General features: G+C 37.6%; 2 protein-coding genes across 5 annotated transcripts in view; one reads left to right on the forward strand and one right to left on the reverse strand.

Annotated features, from left to right (window-relative positions):
- Positions 1–19,674, reverse strand: part of CAPN10 (calpain 10) — a 32,778-nt gene that overhangs the window by 846 nt on the left and 12,258 nt on the right. For 2 of the 4 annotated variants that reach the window (XM_048076753.2, XM_013201710.3), the window contains one exon: positions 17,983–18,879. In XM_048076753.2, the coding sequence (XP_047932710.1) occupies positions 18,608–18,879 (272 nt within the window). In that variant the 3' untranslated portion in view covers positions 17,983–18,607. Of the gene's footprint in view, positions 1–5,489; positions 5,600–6,857; positions 6,916–7,923; positions 9,439–10,544; positions 10,628–11,997; positions 18,880–19,674 lie in introns of those variants that run through there. The other 2 variants (XR_010833672.1, XM_013201709.3) reach the window with 2 other exon arrangements.
- LOC106049398 (cytochrome P450 2J2-like) lies at positions 9,254–16,897 on the forward strand. Its single transcript, XM_013201713.3, has 9 exons — positions 9,254–9,424; positions 10,447–10,609; positions 11,001–11,150; positions 12,644–12,804; positions 13,052–13,225; positions 13,459–13,600; positions 14,228–14,415; positions 15,269–15,410; positions 16,719–16,897. The coding sequence occupies exons 1-9, from the start codon at positions 9,254–9,256 to the stop codon at positions 16,895–16,897; spliced, it is 1,470 nt and encodes a 489-aa protein (XP_013057167.2).

The following is a 19,674-nucleotide window of genomic DNA, read 5'->3' on the forward strand; positions in this document are numbered from 1 at the left end:
TAACAGCTGGGCATTTCATACACCCACACTTTCAGATGGAGGGTACTGTTTTCCTCTTCACGTGTTTATGTCTAGGTATGACAGCTGATTTTTTTTTTTTTTTTAAACTGAAGGATTCATGGACACATTCAGCACTGCCAGCTTCTTCCTAAAATCCCAAACAGAGAGAAACTGGAAAACTGAATTACTTCTTCATGATACATTTCCATAGTCAGTCTTCAGTTCAATCAAGAAATGAGATAAGCAGCCAGTATCATGACAGTTTTTCTTCTCAGGTTCTCCAAAAACATTTTAAAAGCACAACATTCTTTCTGAAAAAATAAATTCTGACAATACTAATTTCTGCATTAAGGACATTACTAACCTCAGCTGTTACTTAAATTCCAGTGGATTGCCCTCATTCAGAGTATGGGAAAGAATACTCCTTTTGCATTTGCCACTTGCCACACTTTGTTATTGTAGATTCAGCAACTATACAAAAAGTACTATCTTTTTAATAAATAATTAGGCAAACTAGATTAAAATGCTAGACAGCTGTGTGTGTTTTCCTGCTTCAGTCTCCCCAAGCAAGAAGGTGACCAATATACTTGAAGTACTACTACTTGCAGTAGCAAGTTAAGAGTGATCTCAGAGAAACATCACACAGGAAAATTGATTCTCAGGTCTACAGTACTCAGCACAAAGCTTCTCTTAGCCAGTTATAACAGTTTATCATAAAGGTAATAATTTCACAAGAACTTCATTATGTGGGTAATGTCATAAGCTGCAGTAACACTCATCTGCCTGAGTTTTTCAAGGATAGCGCTTGAAGTCAGCTCCAGGAGAAAGCATCTATGTACCCATGGCAGTTTCATGAGAAACGTGACCAGGAACATGACAGTCTGACTGACTGACAGCATTTCAGGTCTGTCTTATAAGGGAGATCTGTCTAAGAAATTAACAGCTGTGAATGTACCATCTGAAGCTACCTTATTCTGCTCCGAAGAGTTCTTCTGAAACTTCTGAAAAAGTTCTTGTGACATCCAAAAATCAATAGATAACTCATCACCTTCTCTTTCAATCTTTTTCCCTTCCAGATCACTAGGAATTTACTCTCTGCATATTCAACAAGTTTTTGTCTTCCAACATGCTATGACAATAGGAATCATGGCTTCAATTAAGGAACAAATATTTTTACTTCAGATAATTCAAGAGAGAAATTTGTTGTTTCAATGTCGTGTTTTCTTTCACTCCCAGAGCTCTTTTCATTATATGTTCTCTGCTTTTTTTTTTTTATTATTGTTAAGTTACAATGTCTGTAGCAAAACCTGGTTTTAAACAAATGCCTGCAGAGTCCTACACCTGCTGATGCCTGACCCATATGAGAAGCCAGAAGATACTCTTCTTGTTAAAGGAACAACTGATGGTGGCCGTTCACACACAAAGCTGAGCTGGTCAATTGTCCCCACAAACACTGAATTTACATACGTAATACAGTAGTTCCCTCAGCAGCTAAGTACACAGCTCAGATTCTCTGAGCTTAAACACTGCAAATTTCCTCGCACTCTCTATCTCCGTGCTACTAAAGCCTGGGGGTAATAAATTCTCTCCCCCTGTGAAAGATAGGGGATGAATCTCTGCCTAACTGTAAGGGAGGAACAAAAGCACCTACTTTGAAACGCAAACTTCAACACACATTACTCAAAATAAACAAAAAAAAATCATAAGGCACTTTTATCAGTACTCTACAGTGTTGACTCTCTTTAAGGATGCTTTCTCCAAGTTCATCTCGGAAATCCTTCTGATTTATTATAACAGAAATTTCATCATCCCTTTATTCATTATACATTCAGAGAAACCAAGGAGAAATACAACTGTTTTTTAAATTTCTACTTTTTCTAACTGGGATTGAATTAGTAACTAAATGAAAACATTGCACCTGTAAGAAAAACATTGAGAATCCAAAATAATTTAGCATTTCAGGGAATTTTAACCCTGCCTGCACAGCCAGTTACTTCTACTAGGTCACCACACTTACTGTCTTTAAAACTTTGGCCCATAGTCTTCTAGAAGTCCACCTTCAAGGCTGTTACCAAGACAGCAGACATGATCACCATAGCAGTCTGCAACAATAGATAGATAAACTACCTAGATGATCTACCAGTGATTGGTTTGCACTAGTTGTGCTAATGGAATGAGGCACAGCTTTGTCCTGCCTAGGGTCTGTTATCTACAAGGAAGCCACGGATTCATACCCCGGTGCAGCATCTCCCATGTAGTTCTTACCAGTACAGGAACTACTGGCACAACCAAGCTACCATCCTCTAAACTTCATCAGTAAATACCATCACCCACCCGGTCAAGGTTTGTCAGATTGCAATGGCAAATCACAAACACATTTCAACTGGGCATGGAACACTCTAAGGTCTCAGCTACATGCATACACAGTCCCCTGACCAAAAGCTGGAAAACTGCAGAAAATAGGCTGGATACTGCCACCACTGGCTCAGAGTCATGACCACTAGCTCAGAAAGTCCTGAAGGGTAGGAAATTATCAGAGAAATAATTAGAGGCACATGCCTGCCATATTTTCTTCTTACTTTCAGGCATCAGTGGTTGACTACGACTAGAGATAAGACAGTGGGCTGGATGGACCTTCAGGCTCACCTTTTATGATTGCTTCTGCTTTAATCTTTTTTCTTTTTTTAAAAAAAAAAAACAGCAAAATGGTGGCCAAAACTTTAATGAATTACGACAAATATGTTGAGACGATTAATTTTGATCTTTCACTCTGGACACAGATTTTTGGACTGGACTAGAGAACATAACAAGTCTTAACCCATCCAGGAACATCTGCTTGCATCGTTCAGTGAGTTTGACATATTCATTCATGTTTAAGTCTGTGATCTGCTATAAAACATAGATCCTTATGTGCACTTTTGCTTACCCTCTCTACCATATATAATGAGAAATAATCCACAGTATACAGGCACATTATCTCAAACCTTACAGGTGAATTTTTCAGGTTATTTGTCCAGTTCACAGTGCTCGTTTTTATGTCATATAAGCACACACTTTCATAAATAACTTGTTGATAGATGGAAGTATTCAGTATTACAAGATCCTTGATTGGAAAACCTAACCTGACAGCCATATTACCACGGGCCTTTAAGCTTCAATTTTGCTGAGAAAATTAGGTGCAAGAAAGTACATAAACTAAAGCTCTGCAAAGTAAATAACAACAGATATGGATTGTAATTGTTGAGATTGTAATCACTAGCAGCTGAAGGGTTGATGAGAAAAAGTATTGACATAAAAAGAGTAAAACCTAAAAAACAGAGAATTGAAAGATAGCAAGTAAGCAACACTGAAAATCAGCTAGATCCAAGGAGTGTCAGGGGCTGACATTTCCCCATCTGGTGGCTGACTGGTGAGCAGAGTCTCATGCAGTGTCTCAAGAGCAGCAGTAAGCATTAGTGCTTAGCCAGGTATCATGGTAACCAAAGCTAGCTAGTATATTGGGCAATAGATAATTGCTTTATACTTTCTAAACTGTGTATATTCTTCTGGCAGCCTCTGTATGGTAAAAGATATCTGCACAAAGGTGATCCAGTAAGTGTAGGCTGCAACGTGAGTGGTCATAAAAGGAAAAAAAAATCACTAAGATTTTGAACTTGCTTGATTTTCGTGATGTTTGAAATAGTATATTTGCAAGATACTTGTTCCAAACAATTGCAAATTTTCATTGTTTTTTGTCCCACATCGGGGCTTTTCATTTAGTAAGTTTCTACTCTACAGCTTTTTCAGAACTTCTGCAGCTTACCATGTATCACACCCAGTAACAGACAAAAGAAAGGTGGTAGAAAAACAACATGAAACAAAAAGCATGTCCAGAAAACAAACAAACAAAACATACAGCATTCATCTTTTCCTTTCAGTCACTCCTTGATGAGCTCTCCTGTATCAAAAAGAATCCATACAATTAATAGCTTCTCTGAATTCTGTCCTGCCACAATAGACCTGTGTCAGTTGCTGTTCATTAGGGCACCGCCACACTGTTGAAAATGGATTATACATTTCTCAATCCTGAGCAAGCAGAAACTTCAATATTCAGCCTGCATTACTTACTGCATGAGAATGGCATAAGCATTATTACTTTCTACTCTCAGAAGTTACACAGCTGAACATTTCTCAGCTATCATTGTAGAACTCAAAGTTACTATTTCCTTTTCAGGAAGAAACAGAACTTTAATACCCATTTCAGCTTGTCTTATCTGAAATTTTTTGTTCTGTCCATGACTTTTGGCATTCCAAGTGCAACATCTAGGCTACTAGATACTGCTCTGAAAAACTGTCAAACAATGTTGAGGCTACAAATATTCAAACATTAGGAAATTCCAAAAATAAGACTATCTGCAAAACAGTAATTACTTCTTCCTGATGCTTTAGTGAGAACAGGGCAACTGACCCGATGCACAATCACTTTTCCTTATTTCAATATCTCCATTATACATGAGCAGCACCTCTCCATGCAAGAAGCCCTGCTCATTCTTACCTGGCAAACACTATTGCAAAGCTCAACATCTCTGTCATCTTTACAGGTAAGTGTGATCAAAAATCTTCTTTTGTAATGAAGGTTTCAGGTCACAGAAGCAGGCAGCGATTGCAACAACTGCACAGGGCAGGGAAAGCACAGTAACAAGAGAAACAGCCATAACTGCCATCTATATCTTACCTTTCGTTAGTTTAAGCTTTAAGCTCTTTTTAAAAGGGAACATCAAGTTTGATTAGGCCTAGAGAGATGAAGCAAGTTCCTCAGTCATAGACAAGCTATGAACAGATCTAGGAACAGTGTTTGAATCTCCCAAGTCCCATTCCAGTATGTTGCCTACACAACCTTAAAGCTCATCAGTTTTCAGGCCCCAGTGAGATAGATTTTTGCATCCTGCTGTAGTCTGTTTGTTTATAATGTTGTAAGCAAAGTTCTCTCTTCCTGAGTAGAACAGAAAATCAGAACAGCAATTTTCTTGGCTTGCTTTTTCCAGTCCTCTTTTCACACTAAGTCTGTGCTCTAAGCAACTCTCCCTTGGTGTTTGCTTGAACATGCCATGCCTGTAATTCTTTTCCCACAGAGAAATTCTGAATCCACTGACCAATTAACAGCTCCTGTTATGAAGCTCTTGAAAGACAGAGAGCTACAGGAGAGAAGGAAAGCTGAGCTGAGAAATCCAAATTATCTCCACTGAAAAAAACCTGCAAGGGAGCTTAGCAATTGTCTGTTATGTTTAGCTTGACACTAGGCCAGGCAGCAAGTATATGCTACCATGCCAAGCAACACATGCACAGCATAGAACCACACAGTGTTTTCTAATACACGTACTGAATCTGTCTTTGCGACCTGCAACAAAAAACCCAAACCCTGGTATTTACAGCACATCAGGCAACACACACCCTGGGCACAGCCCTTTCCAGCTCCAGCACACCACACTCGACGTTTATTCGCCTCTCACCTTTCTGATGATTCTGATGATGCTGTTTCTTTCCCTGTCCCCTGCAGGCATTGCATTTGCTTCCCACTCTTATGGTTTGAAGCCTTCATTACAAAAGCAGATTTCCTCACCTATTCAAAATAAACAGACTGAACATCTGTCATCTTTACTGGTGAGCTCTTGCAATAGTACTTGTCAGACAAGAGGGAGCAAGATTTATGTGAACAGGTGCTGCTCACAAATGCTGAAAATATTAAAATAGGGAACACTGAATCCCTCTAAACAGTTTACAAGGAAGAAAAAAATTAAGCAAACTGTTGCCTAAGCTTTTCCAGAAAACTCTGCCTCACCACACTTCATTTGATACCCACAACTCTCACTGAGCACTAGGAAAACACACTGCCCACATTGTCCAAAAGGCCAGACCCAGCCTAAGCCTCTTGTTAGGCCCAGCCTTACTCAGGGGGACCCAGATTTACCCTGCAGAAAGGTCTCAGGGAGCAATCAGGTAGAAGGATGGGGTCACAGCAAAAGTAGCAAGACTGCTCACATGGGGTACACCGCAACACTGCAATGCAAAGTGCGCAAAGACAGTGGACCGTAAAACCATGGAGTCATCTATGTTGGAAAATAACTCTAAGATCATCAAGTTGAGCATGCTGGTAATGGAGGAGCCCTGTACATCAGAGAAGGCTTTATGTCAAATTAACTCATCGTGGTAATGAGAGCACAGGTTTACGAGTCAATAACTTAATCCAAACGGGGTACAATGCCAGAGCTACAGAGGAGAGATCTACTATCAGAGCCAGCACCGACCTCCCGCAGGCCTGAAGCAAGCTGGCAACACGTACTACAACCCCAACCAGAAGGGCAGCAAGGGCAAAAAAATGTCATAGTAAGTGGAGACTTCAACACTATGGCAGACACCACACCATGACACACCATGGAGATTCAGCCTTTAGAAACTGTCAATGACTGCTTCAAGAGGCAACCAGATGAGGACTTTCAAGCCACACTCATTCAACATGGTGGGTGTCAAGCAGTTGCAATACAATACCTTAAAGCATTTTTGTCACCACACATTATGTTTCTGATTGCTCTACAGTGCTGCCACCTATGGGTTCCACAAAACATTAAGCTAGAAAGCAACGGGGTTACTGAGCATAAATTGATAATCAATGACATGCTCGCCAAACCCGACCATTCAACAGATTTAAACGAAAGAAGAAAAAAGGAAAAAAGAGTGGACTGGAGGGACAAGTAGAATATTTTGTGTTTTTAAATCTATCAATGTAGAAGCACGCTGGCATTTAATTGCCATTATTAATAGGTAATTTTAAGGCTCAACTCGGCTTAGGTCTGGTAATTTTGAAGTGTGTTAAGTCATACCTTTGTTGATGGCATGCATCTGTCAACAGCTCTCAGTGGCATTTCACTGTCGCAGATACTGCAAATGGTAAGTGCACAAACAATGAGAAATAGAATAGAGCTTCCTTCCTTTTAACCATAGAGGTTCAGCTAGATGAAAATGGGATAAAAGCATACAATGAAGTAAAGTTCTGACACACACAAATGGTAAGTCGAGTTATTTAGCCAACTTCATCAGGTAACTCATTTCAAATCCTCAAATAGCATCATAACCTGAATAATTGTGTGGATATAAGAGTGCTCAGTAGCACAACTCAGTAACACTGCAATTTATGCAAAAGTAAGAGGTGGTTGGTAAAGCCATAAGAAGCGTTTAATTTTAAATTGCTCCTCATAGCTTTTTGTTTAACTCTTCAAATATACACAAAACCATGCTGCTGAAAATGATGCTCTTCAACCTCTGCCATTTCTACTTCTCTGTCCAAAGAACTGAACAAACACCAAAAACAGCGTGCAGGCACACTCTTTCTGATAGTTTTTCCACCTCCAGTTTCTGTAAGGCCTCTGCATGTGCAGCCCACTGAAGCAGAAGAGCTGCATGTTAATGCACAGGAAGAACAAGCGGTAGCTGCTCAGAAAAGTAAAGTAAGCAAATGTAGCAGTGTTGTTGCTTGTCTGCAGCCCCCTGAAACTGCCCTACATGTTTGAATTGGAAGTCCACTAAAGAAAAAAAAAAAAAAGACAAATCCTTGTCCACATATTTTTAAAGACTGAACGATGCAAGATTACAATTGATACATTTTATTTTATTATTTTATTATTATTTTATTATTTTAATCTCCTATACTTACTTGAAGATATATAATAATATTAGCTGGGTTCTTATTCAAGTCTTGAAAAATCCAATATAGTGTATCAGCTAATAAAAAAATAATTAAAAAAAAGAACTATACAAAGTAAAATTTCATAAACAGGCCCACGAGGCACCAAATAATCAAGAGATAAAGAAAGCTCACAGTATAAGGGATGTAAACTGCCATAGCTAAGGCTTATGTTCAGCTATAAACAATGGTATTTAGCACATTACTTCAGACTTGGGTCCTAAAAATGATTCAGCCTGGGAAGTCCCACGTATGTTTGGGAGTCATACATCTTTTTTTCCAAAGAAGATGGTTCCTGACGATACAGTGAGGCACTCTAAGTTATCTCCAGGTTTGCTACTGCAGCTTCTTTGGCACTGCTAAATCAGAAACATCTGCAGCTTTTACAATGACTAGGAGCTGAAAAAGCAAAGAGAAGAAGCAGATTTAAGAGAAAATAGATTTTGCCATCCCAACAGGAATAGACAAGATGGAGGATGAGGTCTGAAATACTGTTCTAAATGAGTCAAAGAAAAAATCACCAGAAAGGAGACCTCACTCCACCATCTTGTCCAAAAATACCAAAATTAGGCCATTTGTTTGCTTTGCAGTTGTGGAGATTCCAAAAACTCTCAAAGCAACTTTCTGTCCATGAAAAGAAAAGTTCTTTCCATCAAAGAAAGTCAGTGAATAATAAATGTAAGACTCTTTTCAAGTTAAAATTTGCTACACACAAACCTCTTCTGGAAAGCTTACAGGATCAACAAATTAATAACGATTAAGCCTCTTTCTTCAGTTTATTTTTCTTTTTCACAAATATAACAGGACCTTTGCATTTTTCACATCCAAAATTTCCATCAGGAAATTTGCATCCTTGGCATAAAAAAGTGTTTAGAAAACACCATAATATCCACTTGACAGCACAATATTGTCTCCATTATGTTCAGCATAATGTCATAACTTAATCTTGAATATGATAAAAGTGGAAAGTAGATATGTCTTAAGTGTAATATGTGTATTAGGATACTTCATTTAGCCTTATGCTGCCTGAATTCAATTCTTGTTCTCCTCAGAGACTGTATCCTAATGGACAAGTATTATGTACACATTTCTGCTTCTGTAAAAGAAAACACTTAATTGTAGTGATTCAGAAAGGTAATAAGTAATGCATCCTTGGCATTTCAGTGTTTAGCTACAGGAGGTGTTACCATGATGCAAGACACCTGATATCCTTGAATAACTGACAATTACCATTTAGAACCAATATCAACAATAGGAAGAAAACAAAATTCTAAGAAAAAGATCACAATTACAGATCATAAAACTGAGTAGGTGTGGCTTGGCTAACTGCAAGGGATCACATATTTCAAAGTTTTCTAAGGACTTCAGCTTGGAAAAACCGCAGGTCGAGAGAGAGGGAAGGAGAACGAGAGAGAGAGATGGCATATTTTCTCTAGAAAGAGATAGACTTCAGTAGAGGCAAACTCATTCATCTACAGAACTTCGTATTTTCAGAGTCATACACAAAAACAGCAAGAAGCAAAAAAATTTCATAAGATGTTGGGGATTGTTGAGATTTTTATAGCTCTGGTAGCATCTTTCCTGATTTTGCAGTTCCTGAAGCTGCAATGGATGCGTAGCCAGCTTCCTCCAGGACCAGTCCCTCTCCCTGTCATTGGAAACTTGTGGCTGCTGGACTTCAAACTTCGCAGAGAAACTCTCGCCAAGGTATTTATTTATATCTGTGGTTGAAAATCCATCTATTTTAACATACACTGTACATTGCATAAGAACAGTTTAAACTTCGGGCTTTTTTATTTTAATCTTCAATCTTAATTATCAACTAATATCAAAGAATCCAAAGACCCTGCATTAATAAAAATATTCCTTAGTAAAATATATCATAATGCTTTATCACATTTTCTCTCTCTCTTTTGGATACAGTAAAATCCATGTATAACATTATCACAAAGACTAAATGCAGTACCATGATATTCCATTGTCAGTTTTGTTTTCTATTTTCATATTGATATCTCTTGTCTTGTAAAACATCTCGAGTAGAATTTCCTTTGCCTGACACTGATATCACTGGAACATGTCCAGGCCATGAGTGGCCATTAGAAGACCAAATATATAATGTAAATTGACCCCTTGTTTGTCCACCAAAAGTCAGCAATGCACAGATTATTACTAAAATGGAACAGGAAAAAAATGGTTGCTGTTCTGCTTGCAACATGAGTCCTTTATAAGCCAAATAAAATTACAACTAAGGAATTTGCTTCAAACTGTTTTAAGGAAAAATATGAGCATAATCTGAGGAGGGCCAATAGAGGCAAATATGAATAATCATGGGAAAGCTACAGGAAAGAATCCAAAAATATTGCTTTGCTTTCTCCAGAAGCTAGAAGCAAGAAAAAATCTGACAATTTAAGTCATTAATGAAAATTAACAGAAAATTTGGGGGATTTTGCATGTATTCCTTTGTTCTTTGATTCTGAGCTAACAGAGTTTCTTTGTGACATTTTCAGAGGTGCTCTTTTGAGAGATGCCCTTAGTATCTATTCTGTAAAGTACGATTATTGTCTGTTCCCAAAGCACATTACAACAGAAGGCTAAATTTTTCTGATACCCTTGACCTAATTTGATGGCAAATGAGTTTAGCTATAGCAACAGGAAACTCTTAAAATGAATAATTAAGTGTATGTATTCCCTATTTCACATGTACTAATTTACTGTTATTAACTCTTCAGTTGACCAAAATCTATGGAAATATCTACACACTGTGGATGGGACAGACACCTGTTGTTATACTGAACGGGTACAAAGCAGTAAAAGAGGGCATAATTACCCATTCACAGGAGACTTCTGGAAGACCTCTCACCCCATTCTACAGGGACATGATGGGCGAGAAAGGTAGGAGATGTCACCATACTGAAATATGAACAAGACAAAGAAAAAAGATGCTTTCCTATAAAACACAACCTACCGTTATACAAACACATAACTGGGCTTATGTAGCATAAAGGCTCCGTGCAGAGCTAGCATATTAAGGAGAAAAAAAAAAAAACTCCTCTTATAGAGCATGCTACTGGCTTTTTCCCATAGATTTAAAGAAATACTTGCTGAGAGGAGTTGCCCTGCAATTGTATCAGTTCTAAAACTGAAGAATGTTCACGGAGAAGACACTGGTAGAGAAAGCTGTTCTGCCTTTACCAAAACCCCTGACCACTCAGTTTCAGATTGCCTCCTGCAGTGAAAGGATTTCCCTCCCTAGCAATCAAATAAAGGTTTCTGTGTTCTTCAGGTATTTTTCTGACAAGCGGGCACACCTGGAAGCAACAGAGACGCTTTGGCATGATGGTTATAAGAAGCCTTGGATTTGGTAAGAACAATTTGGAGTATCAAATTCAAACAGAGGCCCATCACCTTCTGGACATCTTTGCAAACACAAAAGGTAAATTCACTAGAAAAAATAAGACTTAGAGCATTTTCTGAAATATATTGGGTTAGGGGAATAAAAGTTTCACACCCCCCTTTAAAAAAAAAAAAAAGTAACATAGGTATTATTTTTCCTATTAGTGGGACTTTACCAGCTTCTTAATTGCATTCTTAGCAAAAAAAATGTTTTGTCTGCACAGCTGGCAATATGAAATTGTTTTTTTAAAGTAAGGGTAGTAAAACATGTTTATTATCAACACAGTCTCGAGGACAGCTGGTAACAATTTTTACATTCAGAAAAACCCTATCAAAACCCCAGAGAAAAACCCTGTTTTCTTCCATAAAGAATACAAATTGTGACCTGCCGCAAGTCATTCTAGGGCAGCAAGCCTTTAGGATTTGGCAGAGAAAGAAGCCCAACACAAGGAATGTATCGTTCAGTTGTCCAACAAAACTCCTTTTTAGGGTTTAGATGAAATAGAAACCAGTAGAATTTTAGCAAGATGCCAAAATAAAGCAACTAAATGTAAATATTCTGATAAGCCAAATCCCTCACCCACACCATATTCCATACTGATGTGAAACCAGAGAAGTTCCCTTCTTACTTTGCCCTACATATAGCAAAATGGCCCATCTATCTTCTGAGAGCAACATTTTAAAGATCCGTGGATATGTAAGAAATGAGTAAACCATCTAGTCTGAGTCCCTGGTACAGCCCAAATCTTTACCTTCTATGCAACTCTTCCCCATACTGAACCCAATAATTGTATTTACTTTTTCCAAGAAGCACTACGAATGTTGGACTGAAGTCAGAAATGCATAATCCACCATCTTCCTTAGTATAATTCAAAGGTTGTCCTCACCATTTAAACGTGTACTTGATTATTTTTTTTTTCCAGGTTTAGTTTCTGTTTACTTTAACCCTTTTTAATAGGAGCTGTGTTCCATCCTGTAAAATTAGCGTTATGCAACTTTTGCCTTTCCAATCTGTGGGAATAAAAAAAAAGAGTCATATATATATATATATATATATAACTGAATGTTATGCTGCACTTGAAAACAAAACAGACAAGTCATTTTAACATGACTACAAAATTCAGACTTTACTTTTTTTTTCGTGTTTTTTGTTGCTTTATTTTTTTCCAAACGTACTTATCTGCCTCCAGATTTGAAGGCATATGTTCTAATCCAGTGCTCGTGCTTTCAGACAACCTGGATCACAAGTCAGAAGCAGGAGAAAGGAGATCTAACGTTTGTCTTCTCAAAGCCAGTAATTACTGTTTTTATAAAAATTTAAAGCAGATTGAAAATTAAGACTCCCTACAAATGCAATCCATCCAGTTAATTTGTATTAACCTAGAGTTCAATTGTATGAAATTTATCTATCTGATAATCTACAACTTGAACTGTTATTACTTTTACTATTTAAAAAAAAAGCTGCCTTCTTCCTGTATTATTTCTCACTACAGTCTTTTCAGAAATATTCACAAGTACCTCCTATATTCACAGGCAAGCCTTTTGACCCCCACACGTTCATTGTCCATGCTATTGCAAATATAATTTGTGTTGTTGTTTTTGGACATCGTTTCTCCAGTGAGGATGAATCTTTCAGCAAGCTTATCAAAGCTATTTATTTTGTGATCTACTTTCAAGCTACTATCTGGGGCAGGGTAAGAATCTAATTTTCTTGCTCCTGTGCCTTAAAGTGCATTTGTACTTCACAATTAAAAAAAAAATCAAGTCGGTGATGATTACTTTCAAACATTTCCATTCCATTATTTCCCATGTTCCGACTTGTGTATTGCCTCTCCTAACTGAAATTAGTGTTGCAGTGACTTTACACAGTAATCAGTAAATTGGAATTGGGTTCTCTGTTTAAAAGAGCTCACGTTTCTTCCTTTTTGTTTAAAATCACAGATGTACGATGCTTTCCCATGGCTTATGCACTATTTCCCAGGACCGCATCAGGAAGTGTTTGCATTCAACGCCTTCATGCACAGTTTAGTTATGAATGAGGTCCAGAATCACGAGAGAGAGAAAGCAGGCAATCCACAGGATCTCATTGACTTCTACCTAGCTCAAATAGAGAAAGTAAGTATCTGTTTACCCCACAAGCCTCCCCTTGGCCTCGGTGCCTACTATAAATACTTGCTCTTAAGTAACTACTATAGAATTCTTATATGCATGCTTCCGCTTGTAAACCCAAGAGTTTTGCTTTTTGATGGGCTGTTCACCTTTTTCATCCATTAAAACCAACTGCTACATGACCAAAGGTAAGTCTGAAAATCTCCACTTCATAGTCTTCTTGTGAATATATTCTACAGACCAAAGATGACCCCACCTCTACGTTTAATAAAGACAACATGGTTCAGACTGTGGTTGATCTTTTGCTCGGAGGGACAGAAACGACAAGTACCACCCTTCTCTGGGCACTGCTCTATATGGTGAAATACCCAGGAATACAAGGTGAGTAAAAGCCTTATCAGCGAACTGTACTCAACATTACATCATAAGGAACGTCATTGCAGTGTAAGTATGAGCTCAATCCCTTGCAACATAGCAAATAAATGTTAGCAATGAATTCAAATGGTAGTATGTCAACAAGTGAGGTCTAGAAATGAAACAAATGAAACAGAAGTGTGTTTCCCCACCAGATCACCAAGCAAGACTAACAGAAATTAATAAAAATCACTCCCACCCCCTTCTAATGAGATAAAACACAGAATACTAGCTAAAGACATGATTTTGTACGCAACCAAGATTTTTGCTAACCTTCAATGGGGTTAAAACTTTTCAAAGCTACCTGATCTGAAAAGTATTCATAAACATACTAGAAATAGAACCCGTCACTTTTTTTTTTTTTTTAAATACAGAACGATATTACCCTCATAAGCAAGTGGGATGTGTCTTAAGTCAGAGACCATCCTGTGTTTTGGGAATATGCGTTTCTTTGATCGACTGAAACCAACAAAGCAGTTGAGCTATGTGCCAAGGCATTTCAGAACAACACAATTTCTTTTTCCACACTCCTGGACCACACTTATACAAAACTGAAAACAAAGGGAAAAAATAAATATTCCCATTTCTTTGCAGAAAGGGTTCAAAGAGAGATAGAGGCTGCTCTGGAACCGTCCCATCTCATCAGTTATGAAGACCGTAAAAAACTGCCATATACAAATGCTGTGATTCATGAGACTTTGCGGTACAGCAACATTACCTCTGTTGGGGTCCCTCGACAATGTGTGAGGAATACAACTTTGATGGGCTTTCACATTAAAAAGGTATAGAATACATTTTTTTTTTTTAAGCTTTTGATTATGGATGTTTAGTATTTCTATCACCTTAGCTCCAACAACTCCTAACTTGGCACAGAGAGCATATTGTAGCATGTCACAGGCATGAAACAAACGTGAGTGCTCAGGGCTAAGTTTTCATTAGCAGATACAAAAGAAACGGCTTGGGAAAAAGGCTAACAGCACAGGTAGTAAAAATACATCGGGAAAATTCAAATCCTTCTTCCTGCTAGCCAAATACAGATGATGTCTGGGCATCAAAGCAGAGCAAGTGTTTTAAGGAATGATTTTTAAATGGCGTTTAATGAATTGCATGCTAGCTAACTTTCACAATTAAGGGGGCAGCTTGGAGCCATACTTACCCCTGCCAATTAAAAAAAAAAAAAAACCCTCATCCCAAAAAACACATACTTAAGACGACGATGGCTCATTACAGCAACAGATCTAACAGTCACACTGACATGTTAGGAATGTCCCAAACACATTGAGCATGAATTTGATGTGATGGAATTGAAAGATCCAGTAAAGGGTACAAAAGAAGAAAGCTACTGTGATTATTCTGGCAGGCATCTAAAAGAATCCAAGCTGCAATCTAGCTCAGACAGGAAGACACTTCAGTAGCCCTAGGATGAGATAACATGTAGACAGAGCCAAACACGTAATACTTTACAACAAAGAGAAGATACAAGGGTTCGTTATGCCTGGATGTACGCAGGAGAAGACCAAGCTGAATCCAGAGAACGCACCGCAGACACAGGATGGCGCTATTATCTACTAAACAAAAGGAAAGAGCCAGAAAAGAATCAGTCATATAGAAAACAATCTCTGCTTCTTCTTGCAGGGCACACTTGTGTTGCCAAATCTGCACTCTGTTGTGTATGACGCTGAGCACTGGGAAACCCCTTGGAAATTCAACCCAAATCATTTCCTTGATTTGGATGGCAACTTTGTGAACAAAGAGGCGTTCTTACCTTTCTCAGCAGGTAATGCCCTGACGCTTCAGCATTCCTGTTCATCGTCTTGCAGCACAACTAAAAACCACTATTTCTAAATTCTAAAATTTTAAAAACACATTTGGAATGAATATGTAAAGTCAGGTGTTTTACTGTAAAAGCCAGAAGTATTGTATTGAATTTTATATTTTTATGCATTAAAACAGAGAATAAGTATGGCTAGGAGGAATAAAGCTATCTTCTTGGTATATGTATAGTCCCTACTATCAGGGTATCTCACCTTCTTAGTCCATAACATATTTAACCTTCTTAACATCCTCAAGGTTGTTATAAAACCTCATTCTGAGGTTTTATTCTCACCTTACAAATGGGAACCCAAAGACAAAAGTAATATGATTTGACAAAGCGCACAGAGAAAAATCTGTGATAAATCAGAAAACCAAATCTCCGTCTCCCAAATCCTCCAATAATAATCTAGTTACAGGTTCTCTTGCATTTCCAGAAAATCAGCAAAACCAAGGATTTAACAGAACATTATATAGTCAATCAAAAAACTTGCCACCAGTTTACATGAATGAAGATAACTAATTTATGTTACTGTTTCAACCTAGGCATAGGAAATTCTTTTTTTTAACTTGCTTTGGTGGTTTTCAATTTATATAATATGAGTATTTCAATATAACATATATTCTAAAGAGTGTGAATATTGAGATATATATATTAAATGTACTTTGGATAAAAATCTGAAATATACTATAAAAACAGTACATCAAAATGAATCACTGAGCCTATATATCATTCTGCCTATGTTTCACTCCCATCTCTTAAATATCTGCTCCTGGACAGTATTACAGAGAAGGTACTAGGCTCTAAGGACCCAATGTAGCCTTTTTAATTTCTTTTGGAGAAAGACCATTTACATCCTTCTACTTATCTTCAGAGTTGCATGCTACAGTATTCCAGTTCTCCCTACTTAACATGTAAAGGCCCTGAAGTAATGAAGCTTTACAAAACCCGGCTCCTTATCCAAGAAGTCCTTTGTGATTGTCACAGAACACAAGACACAGAACATGAAGCAAAAGTAAAAAGGCAGAATCTCATTCATGTTCCAGGAAAAAAAAATACTTTACATAATTAGAAAAACAGTTTCTCAGGTAAATAAATGTCCCCGTCACCTTAAAGGCATGTTCTGTCCTTACAGAAGGGCGAACGGAAACAGGAAACGTCTTAAGAAAATAATTAGCTTACATGATTTATGGAACTCAGTGGAATACTGTTTTATGTTCTTTTTCACAACTTCACTTTACACAGCTAACTTCTTTTCCCTTTTTCCTGCAGGGCACCGTGTATGTTTGGGGGAACAGATGGCACGAGTTGAACTCTTCATCTTCTTTACCAACCTGCTTCGGGCGTTCACATTCCAGCTCCCTGAGGGAGTAAAGGAAATCAACATGGAGTATATTTTGGGTGCAATACTGCAGCCACATCCATACCAACTGCGGGCTATTCCACGTTAGTCTGCAACATCCTACAAAGCTGAGGGACTTTGACCAGTCAGTAACTGCAGTTACTTTAAGAACAAGTATCTCATTTACATTCAAATTTAGGTAACTCAGTATAGCAAATTAATATAGAAGTATTTTTATTTAGGAGGTCTGATTTCATGCAGTTGAACTTTTTGAAATTAAAATAAGTTTACTTACGTAAGCTCATATAATCAAGTCTTACGTATATATAAATACTCGATTACTTTATCAAAAAAACGTATTTACACACTCCCAGTAGCAGTGGAATCAGATGTAGCATTTTAGAGAAGCAACCTGTACCAAGCTTTCCCTGCATGTGCGCTCCGTCACACATCACACTTTAAATGGCACAACTGTTCTGATGCAGCAAGGCTGCCTGAAAAAACAGTTTTGTTTCAGTATTCTGTTATTCCTCATCATTCACAGAAGGCCTTCTCTTACATCCTTCTGCGGAAGATACCAGATTATACAGACTAAGTTTTGGCTCTTCTTTTCCTTTCACACTCCCTGGAAGCACTGTATCTTGTAGTATATAAGCTTCACAAATGCATAAATTTATGCAGAATAGGATCTCTTATAACCATATTCAATTTAGAAATACTTACACCTTTTTTACATTACTACTTCAGTACCTGTTCACTATTTCATCACATCACGGATCTAGGTGTCCTCATGAACTTCCCTCCTTCTACTCAGAAACACCATTATATCATCCAATAATTTGCTATTTGAAGGGAAAGTAACAGCCTTTCAAGAAATGAAGAAAATAATGAAGATGGCAATATTTGGTAAAGCAAACACGTTCATTACCCACAGGGGCTTTTCTTTCATTGTCCCATACTTCCACAACAGGTGTGGAAAGTTTTGACTACTTAAAATGCAGCCAGGAGCAGGTGCTTTCAGTTGTCAAGGTTCAGTAGGGACAAGCATAAACTACGCTAGAATGTAGTTGAAAGCAAAAGCAAAAAGTTACTTATTTCTCAGACATAAAACTAAAGGAAAGCCTTATTCTCCTAATATTTCCAATTACCACCTTCCATTTAGTGAAAATCGTAGAACAAAAAGACATGACATCATTGACAGTTTTCACCTTTTTAATAAAAGACATTTTAAAACTTTTTAACATTACTCCATTTTTATTGAGGAAAATATAACATCTAAAAAATCTTCCTTGAATAAGAAATACTTTCTAACAGAAATTAAGAAAAGTCTCTTAAACTTCGTATTTCTTACAGTGAGGGCAGATCTTGCATAAAATACATTCTGACAGATTTACAAAAGCAGTCTGACACGGTAGTCCATAAACAAAAGTTTTCAAGTCTTATCTCTTTTGTTTGTGGTTTTCATTAAAGAAAAACTCCCCAAAAAAAATTCTTTTCACCCTACAATATGCACGGTGCAGCAAAGAGCCCGCAATAAAGTGCTCGGCAGCATGACTGGCAGTGTAGGAACTTTCTCTACTCCAGTGTATTTTGATGGTTCTTGAGGTATGTCCTACCTGAATAAAGACTCCAGTTTCTTTCCTTCATGTTTACCCTTTGGTCTCTTTAAGTTTGGTCTCCTTCTGTAAGCTTGATTTTTTTTTCCCCACCAAATATTATTCCATTATGCACCTACAATTTCTGGTTTTCTTCTAAAACTGCAGCTTGGGTTAAAACATGCACATATTCTCCACCTGCATCTGTGAAGAACTGAGGTACATTATGAAGATTCACTGTACAATGCTGGTTCTAAAACACATGGGAAGAACATGTTTAGAATGTACATGATTAAGGAGGTATTTTTACAAGGACATCGTTGTAGGCCTGACAGTTGGTACCATTGGAAAAACAACGGGGCAATGAGCATCTTCTTTTTATCCCATTCGAAACCAAAACCAGCAAGAAGTGAAGCATTCCTCAGCTTTCCAAGGTTTCTCAAAATGACAGCATGAGAATTCCAGATTACCTTTTCATCACAGTTGTAAATGAAACCTACAAAAAAGTGAACAAGGCAGAAAATAACTACTTAATCCGTTAACTTTGTCAAGAAAGAGAAGAAACTTGTAAGGAATTGAAATAAAATAGAGAAAAGAAGGATTTAGAAACCAAGGGTAAAAGCTAGTTTAGCCTGTGAAATGTCTTAAAGAAACTAAAAAGCTTGTTAATTCCATAACTTCAGTAATCAGAAATTGCACAAACTTCTAGAATTATACACTGACATCCAGCTCTACTCTGATCCACCCTAGAAATCGACAGCCCAACTTCTCAGTAAGACTGACTGCCTAGATCCTTCAGAGGTTAAAACTCTGAAAGCACTGAGCACTATGCTCTTGAACATTAGATTCAGACATTAATTTCTGTCACTGATCAGGAAACTACAACTGCCATTTCCAAATTCACCAAATTTTGAAGTCCTGAAGAATCTAACCTTTTTGTTCCCTTGATGTCAGGCAGTACCCTTTGCTCAAGTCCAAACAGTTTCACAGAATATTTAAGAAATACATCTTTAAATATAACCCCTTCAGTCTTGCAACATTGTTTTTCTAAAACAACGGTAATAAAGAGCTTCACTACATACTTAATTTCCTATATATTAAAATAACAAGCACCATGAGGAAAGTACATATAGCGCTTTGGCAGATGAACAAGAGAAAGATAACTGCTTCCCTGATCATCAATTTGCAGCAAGTAAATAAGAGCATTCAAAGTCCAGTCCGCTAATGCATAACTCTCAAATATTAGCTAATACATAAGCCTTGATGATGCTCTGTGTCATCTTTAGGACAA

The sequence above is a fragment of the Anser cygnoides genome, chromosome 9 (assembly GCF_040182565.1).
Source record: "Anser cygnoides isolate HZ-2024a breed goose chromosome 9, Taihu_goose_T2T_genome, whole genome shotgun sequence".
Classification (NCBI taxonomy): Eukaryota; Metazoa; Chordata; class Aves; order Anseriformes; family Anatidae; genus Anser; species Anser cygnoides.

Coding starts and splice junctions, on each gene's coding strand:
- LOC106049398 (XM_013201713.3), top strand. CDS start 9,254: ATGTTGGGGATTGTTGAGATTTTTATAGCTCTGGTAGCATCTTTCCTG. Junction 11,151..12,643: donor CATCTTTGCAAACACAAAAG/GTAAATTCACTA, acceptor CTATATTCACAG/GCAAGCCTTTTGACCCCCAC. Junction 13,601..14,227: donor GAAATACCCAGGAATACAAG/GTGAGTAAAAGC, acceptor ATTTCTTTGCAG/AAAGGGTTCAAAGAGAGATA.